General features: G+C 39.6%; 1 protein-coding gene across 2 annotated transcripts in view; it reads left to right on the top strand.

Annotated features, from left to right (window-relative positions):
* tlk1a (tousled-like kinase 1a) overlaps window positions 1-16,831 on the top strand; it is a 20,564-nt gene extending 3,733 nt beyond the window's left edge. The window contains exons 2-22 of one of the 2 annotated variants that reach the window (XM_079463897.1): window positions 1,613-1,734; window positions 2,097-2,168; window positions 7,510-7,548; window positions 8,269-8,344; window positions 8,450-8,493; window positions 9,232-9,321; window positions 9,405-9,491; window positions 9,888-9,980; window positions 10,445-10,555; window positions 10,743-10,879; window positions 11,139-11,327; window positions 12,208-12,274; window positions 12,939-13,036; window positions 13,252-13,333; window positions 13,418-13,509; window positions 13,661-13,750; window positions 13,838-14,007; window positions 14,101-14,236; window positions 14,319-14,430; window positions 14,584-14,691; window positions 15,819-16,831. In XM_079463897.1, coding sequence (XP_079320023.1) covers window positions 1,613-1,734; window positions 2,097-2,168; window positions 7,510-7,548; window positions 8,269-8,344; window positions 8,450-8,493; window positions 9,232-9,321; window positions 9,405-9,491; window positions 9,888-9,980; window positions 10,445-10,555; window positions 10,743-10,879; window positions 11,139-11,327; window positions 12,208-12,274; window positions 12,939-13,036; window positions 13,252-13,333; window positions 13,418-13,509; window positions 13,661-13,750; window positions 13,838-14,007; window positions 14,101-14,236; window positions 14,319-14,430; window positions 14,584-14,691; window positions 15,819-15,962 — 2,159 coding nt within the window. In that variant the 3' untranslated portion in view covers window positions 15,963-16,831. The remainder of the gene's footprint in view (window positions 1-1,612; window positions 1,735-2,096; window positions 2,169-7,509; window positions 7,549-8,268; window positions 8,345-8,449; window positions 8,494-9,231; window positions 9,322-9,404; window positions 9,492-9,887; window positions 9,981-10,444; window positions 10,556-10,742; window positions 10,880-11,138; window positions 11,328-12,207; window positions 12,275-12,938; window positions 13,037-13,251; window positions 13,334-13,417; window positions 13,510-13,660; window positions 13,751-13,837; window positions 14,008-14,100; window positions 14,237-14,318; window positions 14,431-14,583; window positions 14,692-15,818) is intronic. The other variant, XM_079463898.1, reaches the window with a different exon arrangement.
* Window positions 16,832-17,223: the final 392 nt, after the last annotated feature.

The raw sequence follows: 17,223 nt of genomic DNA, 5'->3' as shown, positions 1-17,223 counted from the left end.
CCGTTTTTGGATAAATATAGACTCTGTATGCTATATTTTCTTCTATTATTAGGGCAGCGCTCTGCTGGTGTAACCGTGACGCGTGTAGAGCCGTAATGGCTGCTCATTACAGAGGGATAAGGACAGCAGGGTCTGGAGGAGACTGCCCAGTCGAGAACATCCAGAGAAAGGACCATCATAGCCTCATGCTTAGGGACTGATATAGATGATGATGATGGAACATGAATGTGAAGGAGTGAAAGAAAAGGCAAATCTGAAGCAGAGGAGAGTAGGGAGGTGGAAGAGAGATGAGGCAGGTGTGCTGAGGGGCTGTAATCATGTGAACCGTGGTATTTCTGTTCAAATGTCAGTTTTAATGTGCTTGTGTTATAGTGCATTATTGCACTATAGTCATCCTCACTGAATGTTAACAAGTTAACCAATTAAATTTGTTTCGATTTGATTTTACACATAATAGGCGACAGCAATGAGGGTAAAGATTAATGCGGCTATAATGATGTGATTTGTGTAGGGTTGGGTACCGGACTCGGCCCATTTAAGGGCACCGACCCAATTATGTTGGAAAGAGAGAGAAAATGCATGATTATGTGTGTTATGAGGAAATATAGTTATAATAATGCTGTAGTTATTTCTACAGTATTTATTTATTTCGTGTAAAAATTCAAGAAAATGTTTAAATTGAGAGGTTTCGACATTTGGACAAAATAATTTTTTCACTGAGAGCGTAAAGAACCGAAAGAAGGTACCGTTTGGTATTCCAGGTAGCGTATCACTACAAAGTGAACGGTACCCAACCCTAGATGCGTGTACAATATACATAAATCCATCCATTTTCTTTATGGCTTATCCTGTGTAAGTTAGGTTGCAGGGATGCTGGCAACTATCCCAGCATATCTCGGTCTGTTGGCAGGAAAACGCCCTGGACATGTGACCAGTGTACAATATACAGTTTGCAATGAATAAACAGAACGCAGAAGGCATTATCGACCTTAAGAATACAGAAAAAACGTAGTTCTTTTCCTAGGGTGTGCCGCACATAAATGTGTTTTACTGCATCAGATGCGTAATTGTGTTCCAACAATAACACCACCATTTGATCTTTCTGTTAAAATGCAACAAAATATGATGGTAAATGTCTGTGTCCGCTCTCCATCTTTAGGTGTATGGACTGACTGCACGTATGTACAGATGTTCGGTTGATTTGTTTAACGAGGTGGAAAAATAAGTCCAAATGCTAAAAATGTGCATTTGTTTCTTGCATTACAGGGTGGCATAAGGTTTTATAAAATGAAAACACAATGTGCTTATGGTGATGCAAGATTATGTGATGATTTGCTGAAAGCCATACTCAACCTTGACCTGTTTGTGATCTTTGCAGTGTGTGTATATATATATATATATATATATATATAAAAGCTCTGGGGATGGTGTATGTGTGTTTGTGAGAGCACATGACCCAGGAGACTGATAGAGATGACATCATGTTCTTTATCTTTACCTGTTGGAAGTGAGCTCTGTGTATAAACCCAATCTAATATAGATATATTGTGTGTGTATTAGACATCAGGTGACGGCACAGCACATATTCAGTACTCTTTGTGTTATTGCTCAGGTGCTATGGAGGAGCTGCACAGTTTGGATCCACGCCGGCAGGAGTTGCTGGAGGCCAGATTTCTGGGTGGAGTCAGTGGCAACACAGTGGGCAGCACCGGCAGCGCCAGTGGAGGAACCAAAGTTGGTGGCAGAGTTTATTATCAAACGTACACCGGCTTTGTAAAGCAATACAGAGAGAGTTAAAGCAGCAGAAAATCATTTCAGTGTGTTTTACTTTAAACCATGACATTTAAAGCACCATTTAGCCAACATTTGAAGATTGTAAGTTTCGTCTTGAGTCCGATTTCACGTTACGATGTAGTCAGTGGTTTTTGGTGATGTGAAGTTTTTGTGATTATACAACCGGCCTGTAAGTTGTCAATTATTTATTCATATTTAGTACCTGCTGCCTGAATGATAGCTCGTATTCTTCTGCCTTGACTCATTTGCATTGATTCATGTAAATGTATGTGCAAGCAATGTTATGTCTGTCTTTTGTGCAGACCTTGACAAACAACGAATGCTCCAATCACAGTTTTGGCAGTCTGGGTTCCTCCAGTGATAAAGAGTCAGAGGTGAGTAAACGTTCAGTTCTCTTTTCTAAATCACTTTCATTATCATGTGAAGTGATGTGAAACGTTAAATTGGCCTTAAACATAGAAGAGGTCTTGTTTGTTTATTTAATGTTTTATTTACAGACTTTATAATTAAAGACTTGATCATGATGCCTTCACATCGCATTTCAATGCCATAATGTAACATCTGCAGATAGAACGTTCAAAATAAAACAAAGAGCTGGATTCGCCAGCGCCTGAGAGTATGATACACATCATGGGTGTTTGTTTCTGTTTCTTACATCGTGTTGCATCACTATAAGTTTAGAGGAGAATATTATACAGGCAGGTTAGTGGGGCGTTATTTGACAGTTTGAGATTATCAGCAGTGGCCGATAACTCGACTAGCCACAAAAATTCTGTCATTAAAAATCTAAAGTCTTATTAATGGATAAAGGTATTTTTTTGTTAATTGTTTCAAACGTTCAAATAAAATGTGTGAATATCACACTAATGATGTGACGGTATGCCAATTATACAACACGGTTATAGTGGGCAAATAAAACACGGTTATCAGTATGATCATGATTTCGATCCCTTCAGGGCCATGCTTCAGACACGCCCCTTTTTTCAACTGTTGACGCCAACGGCCCGTGTAAATGCAGAGATGGAGCGATCGCTAATTTTGGCTAACAGTATTTAGCGTTATTTTTTTAAATTGCTAAGTTAGTATAGTTTAATGATCATTCAAATAAGACATGATAGCACTTACCGTTGGACATTAGTATTGTGGTTAATCGTGAAACCGGTATCATCATTGGAAATGGTTATTGGCTTAAGCAAATTCTGAAATGGTTTCTGTTCCCCGTGTACCGTGGTTAAAGCGGCCGTAACACACGCGGTTTCTGCCAATCTCATATTAATCTTAAGTACCTATAGAGTATTGCATACTTCGTATCTTCAAAGAGTATTTAATTTGATCACATTAATAAAAGAGAGATACAGCCTTACGGTTATTTCCGGAAGCATATGGCACGTGCGGGGGGGGATGGGTAGGCTGAACTAAAGCACGTGCGCACCCATTGCCAACAAAACACAGGCATCAGTTTTACTCACTGCATGCGGTTAATTTCCGGGATTGTTTTTAGGGTTCGAGCCCGAAGGGTTTCGATAATTATCGAAAAAAAGTTGAAATTTCCTTTCAAGGTCGCTTAGGGGCACCAAATTACAAAATGGGCGGGGCCTATTCCATTTAAATGACCATAACTTAATAACTATTAGAGATATCATCATGGGGCTTGAAACATATGTGTAGACTATCACTCCGAGGTCATCTGCAAAAGGCCGCGGCGTTTGGACACTAGGTGGTGCTATAACAGTAAAAATGGCTACATTTACGTGTTTTTGGTTGCATAAACAATTGTGTATCATGTGACATTTGACATATATTCAAACTATTTACATCATATGATAGCTCTCCTCATTTTGAACAACTTTGCCTCTGGAACCACTTCTGTCGATGTAATGGTTCGTGAGTTATCGCTGATGATGTCAAAAACCTACTTTCGCCAACTAGTTCTAGGTTTTTCGACCGATCGCAACAAAACCAATGCAGATAACCTCTGTGGAGTGTGAAAATAAATAAATATCGGAAAAAAGTAGAAATTTCCTTTCAAGATCGCTAAGGGACGCACGCCAAAAGTTCTAAATATGCAGAGCCTATTACATTAAAATGGTAATAACTCAAGAACTAGCTCCGAGGTCACCTACTAAAGGAACGGCTCTTGGCCACTAGCTCTCTTCATTCTGAACAATTTTGATGCTTTAGACTGCTCGAACCCGAGGATTGCTGCTTGCAGCTATATTTACTTCTGTATTTTGACTCATTTCTGAGTGCGAAAAACAGTGGGTGTGGCTGTCGTCTTTCTCTGCGATTTGATTGGAATGAATTGAAATGGCACTGACAGCAGACTGACAGTTGAAGGGGAGGAGTTAACGGATGATCCCGCCCAACATACGTTTTATTTGGATTGTATGAAGATTATGAGGGCAAACTAATTTTTAAAAGATAATGACCCACATTGGTAAACTATTTACAATAAGTGCTGTAATATTTCATGAATAAATTGTATTGTAATTTTTTATTTCACTGGGACTTTAAGGACAAATATGAGACAAATATAATGAATAAAATAAAATAAAAAAGTCCAATAAACAATACACATTAAAGAATGAAAACCTCTTTTTAGCAGCAGAAATTTCTCCGTCTCACTTTAAGTTTGCACTTCCTCACCAAATAGAAGATGCAAATTCAGATTGCTCCCACACAACATGTATGCTTGGTGTTTAGACTCATTTCCAAATAGATATTTTATCTCTGGTTCATCCGATTGCATTGTATGCGTATACACTTTTGGCACGGCTGCTTCCGTATGAACACTGAGCTTCTGTAGATTAAAACATTAAAACCAAGTTTAAATAAGCGGCTGCAGGGTTAATTATAAAATAAAGACTTGCTGCAGATGTACTGAAGCATTAGCTGCAAACTGAGATGGGTAATGGACTGCGACCTTTCTAACTGATCACGGTTCAGTCCTAATGCAAGCTGTTAATAACTCGGTTCGTAGTTCAGCCGAGGGTTTCGGCGTTCTGCCGTGCTTCCTTTGAATCAAAGCGTCATGAAGAAATCGATGCTGGTGTGTCAGTGTGACTCAGGCCGATGGGAAATGTTCTCTGTAATGAAGCTGTTATTGTGCGTGTGTGCTGAGGGCCGTGGGTCTGCCTCATAGAGGATGCTGTGTCACTCGTGTGTTCAGGTTTAGTAGCAGACTCAAGCTGGGTTGGCATCTGTTGTTACCCCCGACGGTTAAACCATCAGCGGGCACGTGTGCACACCCACACACATTCGTTAAGAGTCATAGTAAAGAACATTGTCCTCCCCTCCCCCTGCACAACACACCTGCTGTGCCATAAATCAGAGCACGGGAGGAGAAAGCCAATGGAGAGGAAGTGAAGGAGGTGGTTGCAAATAAACTCCTCTCGTGTGGTTGTGAGCTGCTTATTATGCCACATGTCAGACTTCTAGATGCCTCAGACACTCGCGCACACACACACACACACCTTAAACCTCTATAACAGCTCCTCAGCCTGCATTCACTATATTTCCCATAATCCCCTGCACATCAATCAACAGCCCACCACACCTGCAGCCTGAATCATGGGACTCACTGGATGCAGTGCCATTTGTATATCTGTTTTAGATTTGAATCTATATGGCAAATATAGTGCAATATGCAGGGCTGTACAGCGCAACATATGTCGCACATGCTAAGATAAATGTCTTAGTGTAGCACCTGCGTAAAACAATAAATAATGCATGTATTTAAATGTATTTAATTGCGATACAGTTTGCCGGGTGCATCATGGCGCACCTCTATTTATTTACTTTTAGTCATTCAGCAGACGCTTTTATCCAAAGCGACTTACAAAAAGTTCAGGGAGCAAAAGCGAATAGTACAATAGGTGCTAATACAAAGTTACTAGTTTCAACAAAAGCTAGACCACTAGCTGTCGAGAGAAAGAGAGAGGGTTAGCGTAAATTGATTAATTTATTTCCGTTTTTGCAATTAAAACTTGTTTTCCGGCTGGATCGAGTCCATTGATCGTGTGTCTATGAGGGAATGAGTTGGACACTTTACTTTTGTTACAAGCGTGACTCGTGGATACGTCTGAATCTTATTATATGAGGACACGAACACAATGAACTTCATCCACAGAGTTGGTCCGAGTTTATTTACTGAGCATTTCACTGTTTGATTGAAGCTACTGTCAAACACACTAAACATCAATCATCTTCACGACGACCTGCCAAAATAAAAGTTAAAAGCTTCATTTGAACCAGGTGTTAAAATAAATAACTTGTATTAATTTTATTAACTGTAGTAAACACTATAGGGTGTCCACCCGCCTACCGATTACATCACTTGTCCACCGCGACACCGACTCTCACTGTCATGTTTTATTTTAAAGTAAAAAAATCACTTAGTTTAGTCAAAGACCAGACTGCGCATCAAACGTGGCTTCTGCATTCAGCGTAAGCAGATTTGTGAAGTGCTGGCTTTTCTGGCAAAGAACATATGTAAGCACTGCTATCAAGAGCCGGTTAAGTGCTCATTTTTTTGTTCTAGTTTTCAAAGGCCGCTGCTTTGCCATTTATTTGACACAAACGTTTTTTCGTTTCGTATTCCATCGTTATTAATTTCTTATTTATTTAACGTTTTTCGTGTCGTATTCCTTATTTGTTTCTTATTTATTTAACATAAACGTTATTCGTTTTGTTTTCCCTTCTTAATAGTTTCATATTTATTTGTGCCGTGATTACTCGTTTTGTTATATAGGTAATGTTAATGTGTTTTAGTTTGTTTCTTATACATTTTTGGCTTGATGAGTGCTGTGAGTTCTGCGTTTAATATAAGCAAATGTAATTGTACTTTTTTATAGTTTTGTATGTTTCTTTAAAGAAAGATATCGAACCCGCCATTCGTTCAAGCAATTGCCGTTCCCGAATTGCCGCATTTAAAACTGAAAGTAAAATGCGTCATGTGCACGGCCGCATCCTCCACCACCCCACAGCAAACCTCTCACCCCCGGTGTCACCGGTACAACCGTTGTTGATTAAATTTCATCACAGCAATATATACTACACAAGAATTGTACTGCAGTTTAATGTTGTAATACTATAATATACCACAGTATTTTTATGGACATGTATTTACTACTGTATAGTAAAGCATTGAAAATACAGGGGAAACTGAAAATTATATTTCCCTAATTTATGTATAATATTGAATATTTCCCAGTTACCTGTCCATTTATGCGATGACCTGCACTTGTGTTCTTTTAAAGATAATAACAGATACTTGTGCTACAACTGTTTGGCCTGTGCTACAAAATTGAACCCTCTGTATCACCATTGCTAAGTGCAGTTAAACATACAGCCCTGGGAATATGTCATATTTTCCACAGAGCAAATTCAGGCACCTGTGTGGGTTATTTATTTATTGAAATATTACTTTTGCAGCAGCGAGTTTTTTAGCTGCGAGTAATTGCATCAGTGGTGGTAGATGTTCACTTTCATTTGGGTTGCTTCTTCTGAGCTCGTGGTCATTGCGACCCAAAAGTGCCAGATCGGAGCACGCAGAGCATCAATATCAGCCTGTGCCGACAAGTTTGGACCGCTGTGTCATTCTGTCATTGTCACAGAGGGCTAATTATAAACACCAGCCGCCTCGGCCCACTCGCATCTAAAAGCATCTTCTCTTCTTTTCCCTTTTCCTTTCTCGTCCATCTTTCTCTGTTGCAGGGATCAGATTGGAAAAGAGGAAGCTCTCCTGCTTATTCAGTAAGTCTGTTCGTCTCTGTCTGTCTCTTTTTCTGTCCCTCTCATGTCATGAAATAAGACATCATGATGATATCGGAGGCTTTCGGGTCGGGCACATCATCTGTCCTCTATTTAAAGAGATGTGATGTGCTTCCAGAAACACACTGCTCATTTCTTCATTTGTGGCATCCCATGAAGCTTTGCTCGTGGCAGTTGGACCAGCGAGCTGTTTCTTGACATTATATTTCACTGTTTTAAAGAGATTTGCATTTTAATGAACACGTATAAGTTCCAACGCTACTTGTATGTAGGACACCGTTGATCTCCTGCACCATATTGAAAACCTTTGGTTTGAGGGCAGACGTGGAGGTTTCACACAGAGCCAGTGAGCGAGAGAAGTTCTGTCTGATCCGAATACAAAGATGCCCTCGGCAGCACAGCCCTCTTTGTCTGAGCTGAAGCGAGCAGGATATTTCCGCATCCCAAAGAGAGAGAACAGAGCGTGATTATGGCCCCAGATTATCCACTCACCGTGACATTAGGCCGGTCATTTAGACTGAAGAGTCATTAAAAAGTGTTTGAGGACACACAACGTGTATCGTCTTACTCCGATCCGGTGTTGAAAGATTGTACGGAGACTATGAATGTTAATGTGCTGCTTGCTGAGACCAGCGTTATTGCATAGAGCGCAGAATAAGACGTGAATAAATTCATGAACCTTTCGCAATCTCTTTCTTGTAGACCCCCGAAAAGAAGCATTCTGAATCATCACGGGGCAGGAAGAGGAAAGCGGACAACCAATCAGAAAGCAGCCAGGGTAAATACACTTTCTCTTGCATTCTCTCTCGGACCTTCTGAATCGATCTTTAGTTTATCTTCTGCTCTTGCAATTTTGTATATTTTTGTTTTCTCTTTATTGCAGGGAAAACTATCGTTCGGGGGCCCAAGATTAGTGATTATTTTGATGTGAGTATGTGTCAGTATATGCTGCTCCTACACATTGACGTGGACGGTGGTATGAAAATGTATGAAAACATAAAAGGGCTCTACAAATGAGCCTTAGGGTAACAAGGCCCCCCCCAAAACAATTTAAAACGTAATGAATAAACTGTTCACATACATAGTTTCTCCTTTATCTTCTCTTTAACTTGGTGTAACTTGGTGGGATTAACACGTTTGACTTTAATGGATGAATTGGTGTTTTATATAGTTAATATATAAATATGCAAATACAATATTATTAAATTCACTGGGAAAATCCATGAGGTAAAATACTTTCTTAAAAAAAAATCAATGACTTAAGTAGTATTGCATTCATATGATATATATTTCCATTTTTAAAAAGACAGAAAAATGCGTTGAATGTCTATAGAAATTGTTAAAGTGATAGTTCACAAGAGGATTAGTAATTGATGACAGATCTTTCTTTTTTGGGTGAACTAGCACTTTTCAATGTTCCATATCATTAGTCATTATATGAATTAATAACATTCAAGAAAGAAATTATAATCGAATCTTTAGGATCGGCAGATATCACTAAATAATCTGTATCAGCTGAGAAATGTAGAATCGGAGCATCTCTAGTTTATATTGTATGTCATAAACAGTTTACCCAGTGATACCTTGTATTTATCCGTCACGTAAAAAAATTAAACTTCTGTCAGGATTGTCTCATTTCTAATGATGTATGTTCTGCGTGTGTAGTTTCAGGGTGGTAACGGGTCCAGTCCAGTAAGAGGTCTACCACCGGTCATTCGTTCACCCCAGAACTCGCATTCTACACCCGGATCCAGTGTACGACACACATACGCCTCTGTGTCTCCCTTTACTTCACACTTTGTTTTGATGACGTAAAGTTCTGTAACCGTGTGTTTCAGACGCGGCAAAGCAGCTCATCACCCACCAGTCTGTGTTTTGGAGACTCTGTGATTTCCTGTAAACCGATGGCAGTCAAGAGTGTTCAGGTGAGAACCCATGAGCGAGAACACACGAGTCCAGACTGTTACTGTAGTGATCACAAATGCATCTGAAAACACCATTGGCAACAGACAGGAAAGCTTTTTTGATCAGAAAGAAGGTAAGATTGCACGCAGACGTATGCGGTGACATTGTTCAGGTTAAGTGGGTTAGAACTGCTACACATAAAGTAAACATGTTGTGTCAATAATTCACATACTACTGCTTCACTATGTACCGTACAACACTTATGTGAAGCTTTTTAAGCACAGCTTAAGAACTTTTTGTTTCTCTACTCGAGTGCAAGTGTGTTTTCAGTTGTTTTTATGAACATGAATATAAATTCCACCTTTACTTTAAAAGTATGTCCCATCTGTATTTGAACACTGGTTTGTTTCCTGCAGACCGAGATGACACTGGTAAAACTGGCCACTATAGAGAGCAATAAGAACCTGGACCTGGAGAAGAAGGAGGGCAGGATAGACGACCTGTTGAGGGTAAGATCGGAGGAAAACATGACGAGGAAGAGCATATAGACAATATGTTATACAAATAGTTTGCTCTTTAATTCTGTTTGGTCACTAGCCGTTTATTGATTTTTCCTAATTCTCTTCCCTTTCCTTCTTTATAATAAAAAAAAACGTACTAACCTCACTATTCTTAGCTTTGTATACTGTGCTAGGCTTTAATGGACTAGTTTGATGCACTTATGTATTTTGTTGCCTATGTTGTTATAATTGCTTCCAATGTTTCCTCATCTGTAAGTCGCTTTGGATAAAAGCGTCTGCCAAATAACTAAATGTATTCACAGTGAACCATAACCAACTTACCTGGCCAATGTTGTTACTAGCATGTGCCACACAGAGCCGATCACTGTTACTGTTTACATGTCAGTCGTAAAACCGTGTGACCATGTCCTTGGTTTTTCACTAACCAAAGTAATTTATCTTCTTCTCTGCAGGCAAACTGTGATCTTAGAAGACAGATCGACGAACAACAGAAGCTTCTAGAAAAGTATAAAGAGCGTTTAAACAAGTGCATCACCATGAGCAAGAAACTGCTGATTGAGAAGGTGAAGAAATCTGTGTTTTAGTTTCTAGCCTGTAAATGTGACCTCGTACATTAGTGTGTGTTTGTGGTTTCTACCCCATTGTTCAAAATGAGTGTGTGTAACGCGTACACACAGGCATTTCATCTTTTCCCTCTTTTAAAAGACCATGAAAGTGTTGGTGAAGGTATGTGTTTGTTTGTTTGTCCAGAGCACGCAGGAGAAGCAAGCGTGTCGAGAGAAGAGCATGCAGGATCGACTGCGTTTGGGTCACTTCACCACTGTGAGACATGGAGCCTCATTTACAGAACAGTGGACGGACGGCTACGCCTTCCAGAACCTTGTCAAGTACGACACTAACAGAAACGCTGTGTGCATGTAATACTGTCGCGTGTGGATGTTTTGATTTGATTTATAGTGTGAATATGGTGCACAAGTTGACCGGACTCATGTTTTTGCATTCACCCTTAACCTTAGACGTGTTTACTACAGTCACATGAGTTTGAATCACATGAGGATGAGTGAACGATGACAGAGCTTTTATTTTGTGGGTGAACAGACACTTTAAGTTGCTTTCTTGCTCATATGAACTGTTGTGTGTGTATAGACAGCAGGAATGGATCATTCAACAGCGTGAAGAAATCGAGAGACAGCGGAAGCTGTTAGCTAAGAGAAAACCTCCATCAGCCAGCAGCTCGCAGTCTCCCAGCACAAACTCTGAGCCAAAACAACGCAAGACTAAAGCTGTGAACGGCTCAGAGAACGACCCATTCCTCAAGCCCAGCCTTCCTCAGCTGTGAGTACCTGCAGCCTTGTGTAACGTGCCTTTTCCAAGACATTAGCTATATCCATACATAAATACCGTAAAACGTGCTGTAAAATTGCCAGATTAATTTACCGGTAAAGGTATGTAATCTGCACACGCAATGATTTTCTGTTTCATATGTAAAGCTGCCATCCGCACGGTAGAATGCTTAACTTGGAAATTCTTTAACTAGCTGTAATATGAAATGAACACTGGCGCTTATAAGCTTGTGAACACGTGTGCACCGTTTTCTTTAACTTTGTAGAAATAACTAGAAAATCTGATTTTCACAAATCCTGAAAATAGACAATATTACATTATGCTCATGCATATTATAGTTTCGTTTTACTTAGTTTTTAAATGATCTTAACTAAAAATGCAAGTAAAATTAACATAAAAACATAATTTATTTTGTTTTATGCGTTTGTCATTTTACAATTTATTAGTTTTTTATGTTGTTGTATAATATTTTTTTTATTATTATAATCTTTAAACGTATTTCAGTTTATTTTTGAGGCAACATTTCAACTACTCATCTAGTTTCAGTTTTTCCAATCATTTTGAGGACGATATTTGATTTGATACCAATGAACAGATTAGTTTTCTACGTGTTTATTTAAGTAAACTAAAATAAGCTTGGCAGGAAAGTGTGTGAACGTTAGCGTTGTGCAGCAGTAACTGTGTTTAAACCGTTCTTGTTACCCTGATCACTCCAGCACTTCATTGAAGGAACTTTAGCCCATCTTCACTGCAGAACAATCACTTTCACATTATTCAAAAGTTATTAAAATCAGTTTTGTGTTCATTTGTTCTTGCATGACTTGCTTTCAATTGGTCCTGACCTTCTCTTGTTGTCGTGACTGTCCTGCAGGTTAACATTAGCTGAATATCATGAGCAGGAGGAGATCTTCAAACTCAGACTCGGACATCTCAAAAAGGTCGGTTGAAAGCGAAGATCTCTAATTTTATTTGAAATGAAAAGTGTTTCTATGATATTTCTTCCTTTTTTATTGACAGACAAGAAGTTTTGATTTGGCTGTAAAAACATTATCAAATAATAGTAATACTTGCGTTTTGCATATAGTGTTTAGTTGTAACATGATTTTGTTCCATGAAACCCTTTGAATGACATTTCTCCTGATGCTTTAACACTTCGACATTTATGTTTTTCGCAGATTCTTCTATTATTCCCCCAAAAATGAAAATTCCGTCATAATTTCCTCACCGTCGAGTTGTTCCAAATCTGTATAAATGTATTAAAGATATTTGAAATAATGCTTATTAGCAAACACATCTTGCCCCCCATTGACTCCCATAGTAGGAAAAAGTACAAAGGTCGTCAAAAGTGCCTTCAACATGTCTTCTTTTGTGTTCAACAGAAGAAAAAAAAAGATAAAGTATTTTTTCCTACTATGGGAGTCAATGGGGGTCGAGATCTGTCTGGTTATAAGCATTCTTCCAAATATCGTTCTCTTTGTTCATCAGAACAAAAAAATGTTTACAGATTTGGAACAACTCCGAGGAGAGGAAATGATGACAGACTTTTCATTTTTGTGTGAATTATCCCTTTAATGAATTTTTGTTTTGTTCCTGTATCTGTAGGAGGAAGCGGAGATTCAGACTGAGCTGGAGAGGTTGGAAAGGGTGCGAAATCTTCACATTCGAGAGCTGAAGAGAATAAACAATGAAGACAGTTCACAGTATGTACTGACACTTTGATGACATCACCTTTGACCGCTGTTTGTTTGTTTGTTTAATTCAGTTTAATATAGATTATGGGTGTTTAACCAGTTTCCTCGTATTCTACACCTTTATATTTATGTCTTTGCTGTTTCATAAGTCACTTAAAAGTCAACAATAAATGTTTTAGGTGGTGCGTTCATTCACTTTTTCTTGTTACTTGAATGTATTTTAGGTTTAAGGACCACCCCACCCTGAATGAACGCTATCTGCTGTTACACCTGCTGGGCAGAGGAGGCTTCAGTGAGGTCTACAAGGTATCTTAAATTCACCACATTCATGCCAGAGGAGTATATACGGACCCTTGGGTGCGTGACTCATTTCACCATTCTGCTCTTCAGGCATTTGACTTAATCGAGCAACGGTACACTGCTGTGAAAATTCATCAGCTCAACAAAAACTGGAGAGAGGAGAAGAAAGAGAATTATCACAAGTATGTTGCGAGAGTGTGTTTCCATGTCGATTGGTATTCTGCACAGAAGTAGAAATGTCTGGAAATCTAGTCCATCCGTCTCTCATGAGGCTGGCTGCCTGGGTCTCACCTCTGTTGCCCATGGTAACCTCTGCATCTCTCTTCTGCACAGACACGCCTGTCGGGAATACCGAATACATAAACAGCTGGATCACCCCAGAATAGTAAAACTGTATGATTATTTTTCACTGGACACAGACACGTGAGTTCATCCGGTTTAGTTTGACCCACAAAACGTCAAAACATTTCAATGCCAACAGTAAGAATGACGTCATGTTTTTTGCTGCAGGTTTTGTACAGTTTTGGAATACTGTGAAGGAAACGATTTGGATTTCTACTTGAAGCAAAACAAGCTCATGTCTGAGAAAGAAGCTCGGTCTATCGTTATGCAAATCGTCAACGCTTTACGATATCTGAACGAGATCAAGCCGCCCATAATACACTACGACCTCAAACCCGGTGAACACACACGTTCTACTCTCATGTTTGGTAGGATTCATTGTTGGCTTGTTGAGTTTGTGTCATGATGTCTGTCTGTGTGTTTGCGCGTAGGGAATATTTTACTGGTTGATGGAACAGCATGCGGAGAGATCAAGATCACAGATTTTGGACTGTCTAAAATCATGGATGATGACAACTATGGAGTAGACGGAATGGACCTGACATCACAGGGGGCGGGCACTTACTGGTAACAGACGCACAAACAGGCGTTTAATCAAGTAATTTCCGTTTGCGTGCGTATATTAATGGTATCATCTTGTGGCTGTAAGGTACCTACCCCCTGAGTGTTTCGTTGTGGGCAAAGAACCTCCAAAGATCTCCAATAAGGTGGACGTTTGGTCTGTCGGGGTCATATTTTTCCAGTGCCTCTATGGGAGAAAGGTGAGAAGGAATTCCTAGAAATACATTAGAAAGGTCTGCGGCGTGGGGCATGTTTGTACCTGAAATGAACATCCATCACAGTGTCACACAGATATCAAATTAAAATAAGGTGGTTGATTTCATTGGGTTTGATTGTGATTCGTGTTTCTCCAGCCATTTGGCCACAACCAGTCCCAACAGGACATCCTGCAGGAGAACACCATCCTTAAAGCCACAGAGGTTCAGTTCCCTTCCAAACCAGTTGCCAGCAATGAAGCCAAGGTCATTTGACGATATATTTTACCTGTCAAAAAATGTTTGGTGATACCACTTTGAAGAAAACAGTTAGTGTGCTTCATCCACTACCTAAGCACACAACTGTTAAAACCACGCATCTAGTATAGAACACAAGAGTTAGATCTATGGCTACAAACATCCTTTTAATGGGGTCACATGACACGGCTTAAACAAATATAATTGTTTGTTTAAGATGTAATGTAATGGCTATTCACGTTTTAAGGTATTTTCCACACACAGTGCATGTTTGTATTTCCTCTTTGCTTCACCTCCAGTGCGTAGTGATTGGTCGAATACTGCAAGCGTGTGACGGAAATGTAACGCCTCTTACCATATTCGGAACATCAGGTTCCAAAGCAATTGTACTGACAGGTACTTGCATATACATTTCGTCTTAGTCGAATCATACCAAGAACTGATGTAGGTTTGTGGGGGTGTGGTTACACGAGGCGTTTCAGGCAGGTCCGGGTGAGCATTCGCTTTTAAATGGAACGCATCTTTTGCTCCGACATTTTATTTTTGCAAATTGTACGTGTCTAATACACGCATGGGCAACTTACAACACACCAGAGACACAAAAACACGTATTCACGCCATAAGACCCCTTTAAACTTTTCATTGTCATCAACTAATAGATCAAGTCAAACTAGTGAATACTGGCATAGTTGTTTTTTATATCATGTATTTACCAGCTACAGATAGCCGGTGCATCATTTTAAATGTGAAACTTTCAAGAAGAGTACTTCAAGTGATAGTTCACCCAAAAATACAAATTCTCATTATTTACTTGCCCTCAAAAAAGAAATGAATATCTTCAAACAAAGATATTTTGAAGAATGGCCTTGCATTGGCTTTGTTTCCGTACAATAGAAGTGAACGGGGTCCAGTGCTGTTCGGTTACCAACTTTCTTCAAAATATCTTCTTTTGCGTTCTGCGGACGAAAGAAAGTCATACAGGTTTAAAGTGAGTAAATGAAGAAGGATTTTAGTTTTTGGGTGAATGTTACTTTCATATGATTTAGAGTGAAAACCGATGTTGAAACCTCTGCATTCGGTATAATCTGAAATCTTTTGATGTCTTTGTAATGTTGGCATATTGCTGTTCTTCGCAGGGATTTATTCGCCGTTGTCTAGCCTATAGGAAAGAAGATCGGTTTGATGTGCACCAGCTGGGCAGTGACTCCTACCTGCTGCCTCACATAAGACGGGCCAGTTCATCAGGAACCCTGGCACCAAACTCCAACGCCTCCTACTGACAGCCGGCACGAAAGCAGCCCACCGCTAACTGATCCCCCTTCCCTAAAGCAAGGCGCGACTATTTCAGGCGGCCATTAAGAGGAGAAGCTGCTCGAGGAAGTTTGTGTTTGCATTACTGTGCTTTTGCAGCACAGATTTGGGTTTACAAAGACAAGCGTTTAGAAAGTGACGATGAAGACAAAAAATGAAGCATGAACATTCAGACACCCAGAGAATGTCATAATAATGTCATTGAAGAAAACGATTGCCTTCTGAAGATTTATTAGGGCACAGCTACTGTTAAGTACCTTGAAATGTGACTGTTGTTATTTGGTTTATCACACGGTTGCCTCCGAGTTCAAAGCGGAGATTCTGCCGGCTTTCAATAAATTGATTTCTTTGGAGGCCAGTTTATGGTAACTCTGAATGAAGGCTCTTCAATGGTTTCCATTCTTCACTCGGTAGTACTGTTATGTGGTTTCAGACAACAGTGTTAGCTTTCCTTGCTGTGTTCGAACTTGCTATGAGAATGTATTTCTGGAGTACAGAGCCCAGGCAGCATTCTAATGTAAATTGCACAACCGTAACCACACGTAGACCGACGGCAATGTACAGAATCCTATGCAGGACAAAATTAAGTATCCACGCTGGAGAATTCATGTATATTTCTTGTACAGGACCCTAATTTCAGATTAACGTTCAACAAATTCATTCTGTACAGAGGTTTAACATATTTTCCCTTCTTCTTGTAAAGTTCATTTCCTGATGTGTTTTTTATTTTATTTTGCTGCTTTGATGTTGCTCTTTTTAAAAGCGCTGTATAATGTACTTTGGGTATAAATTGTATAGGCCTGTTAAAATAAATAAAAATAAATGCGAGGAAGCTCAATACTTTTATTTTTGGTTTTGTGTTTCTGACAAGCAGTCTGTAGCGCCACCCGCTGGCCATCTGAGGTTACAGTTCTGTTATCAGTCTAGCAGATGCAAACATGCAGCTGTCAATTCTGGCACTCTTTGCTTTTCAGCAGGCAACCCTTGTTGACTTTGGGATTGGTTTAGGTTTCTGTGATAGTTTTGGTTAAGCGTGAGGGTTGCCGGATGATGTGCAAGACCCAAGTTGAAAGATAAAGTTGTGTTCTATTAATAGGTAGGCAGGGATGAGCTGAAGATGATGACAGGGAATCCCAGTGGTCAGCTAATGCGACTCTCCTTTCTCTGGGATACCATGTAGAATGACGTGGAGTTAGCTCTGCCATAGGTTGTGAAAAACAGGACAGGAGG

This window comes from Barbatula barbatula (genome assembly GCF_947034865.1).
Source record: "Barbatula barbatula genome assembly, chromosome: 9".
NCBI lineage: Eukaryota > Metazoa > Chordata > Actinopteri > Cypriniformes > Nemacheilidae > Barbatula > Barbatula barbatula.
The sequence above is the reverse complement of the archived record's forward strand: the minus strand, read 5'-3'. Positions and strand labels throughout refer to the sequence as shown.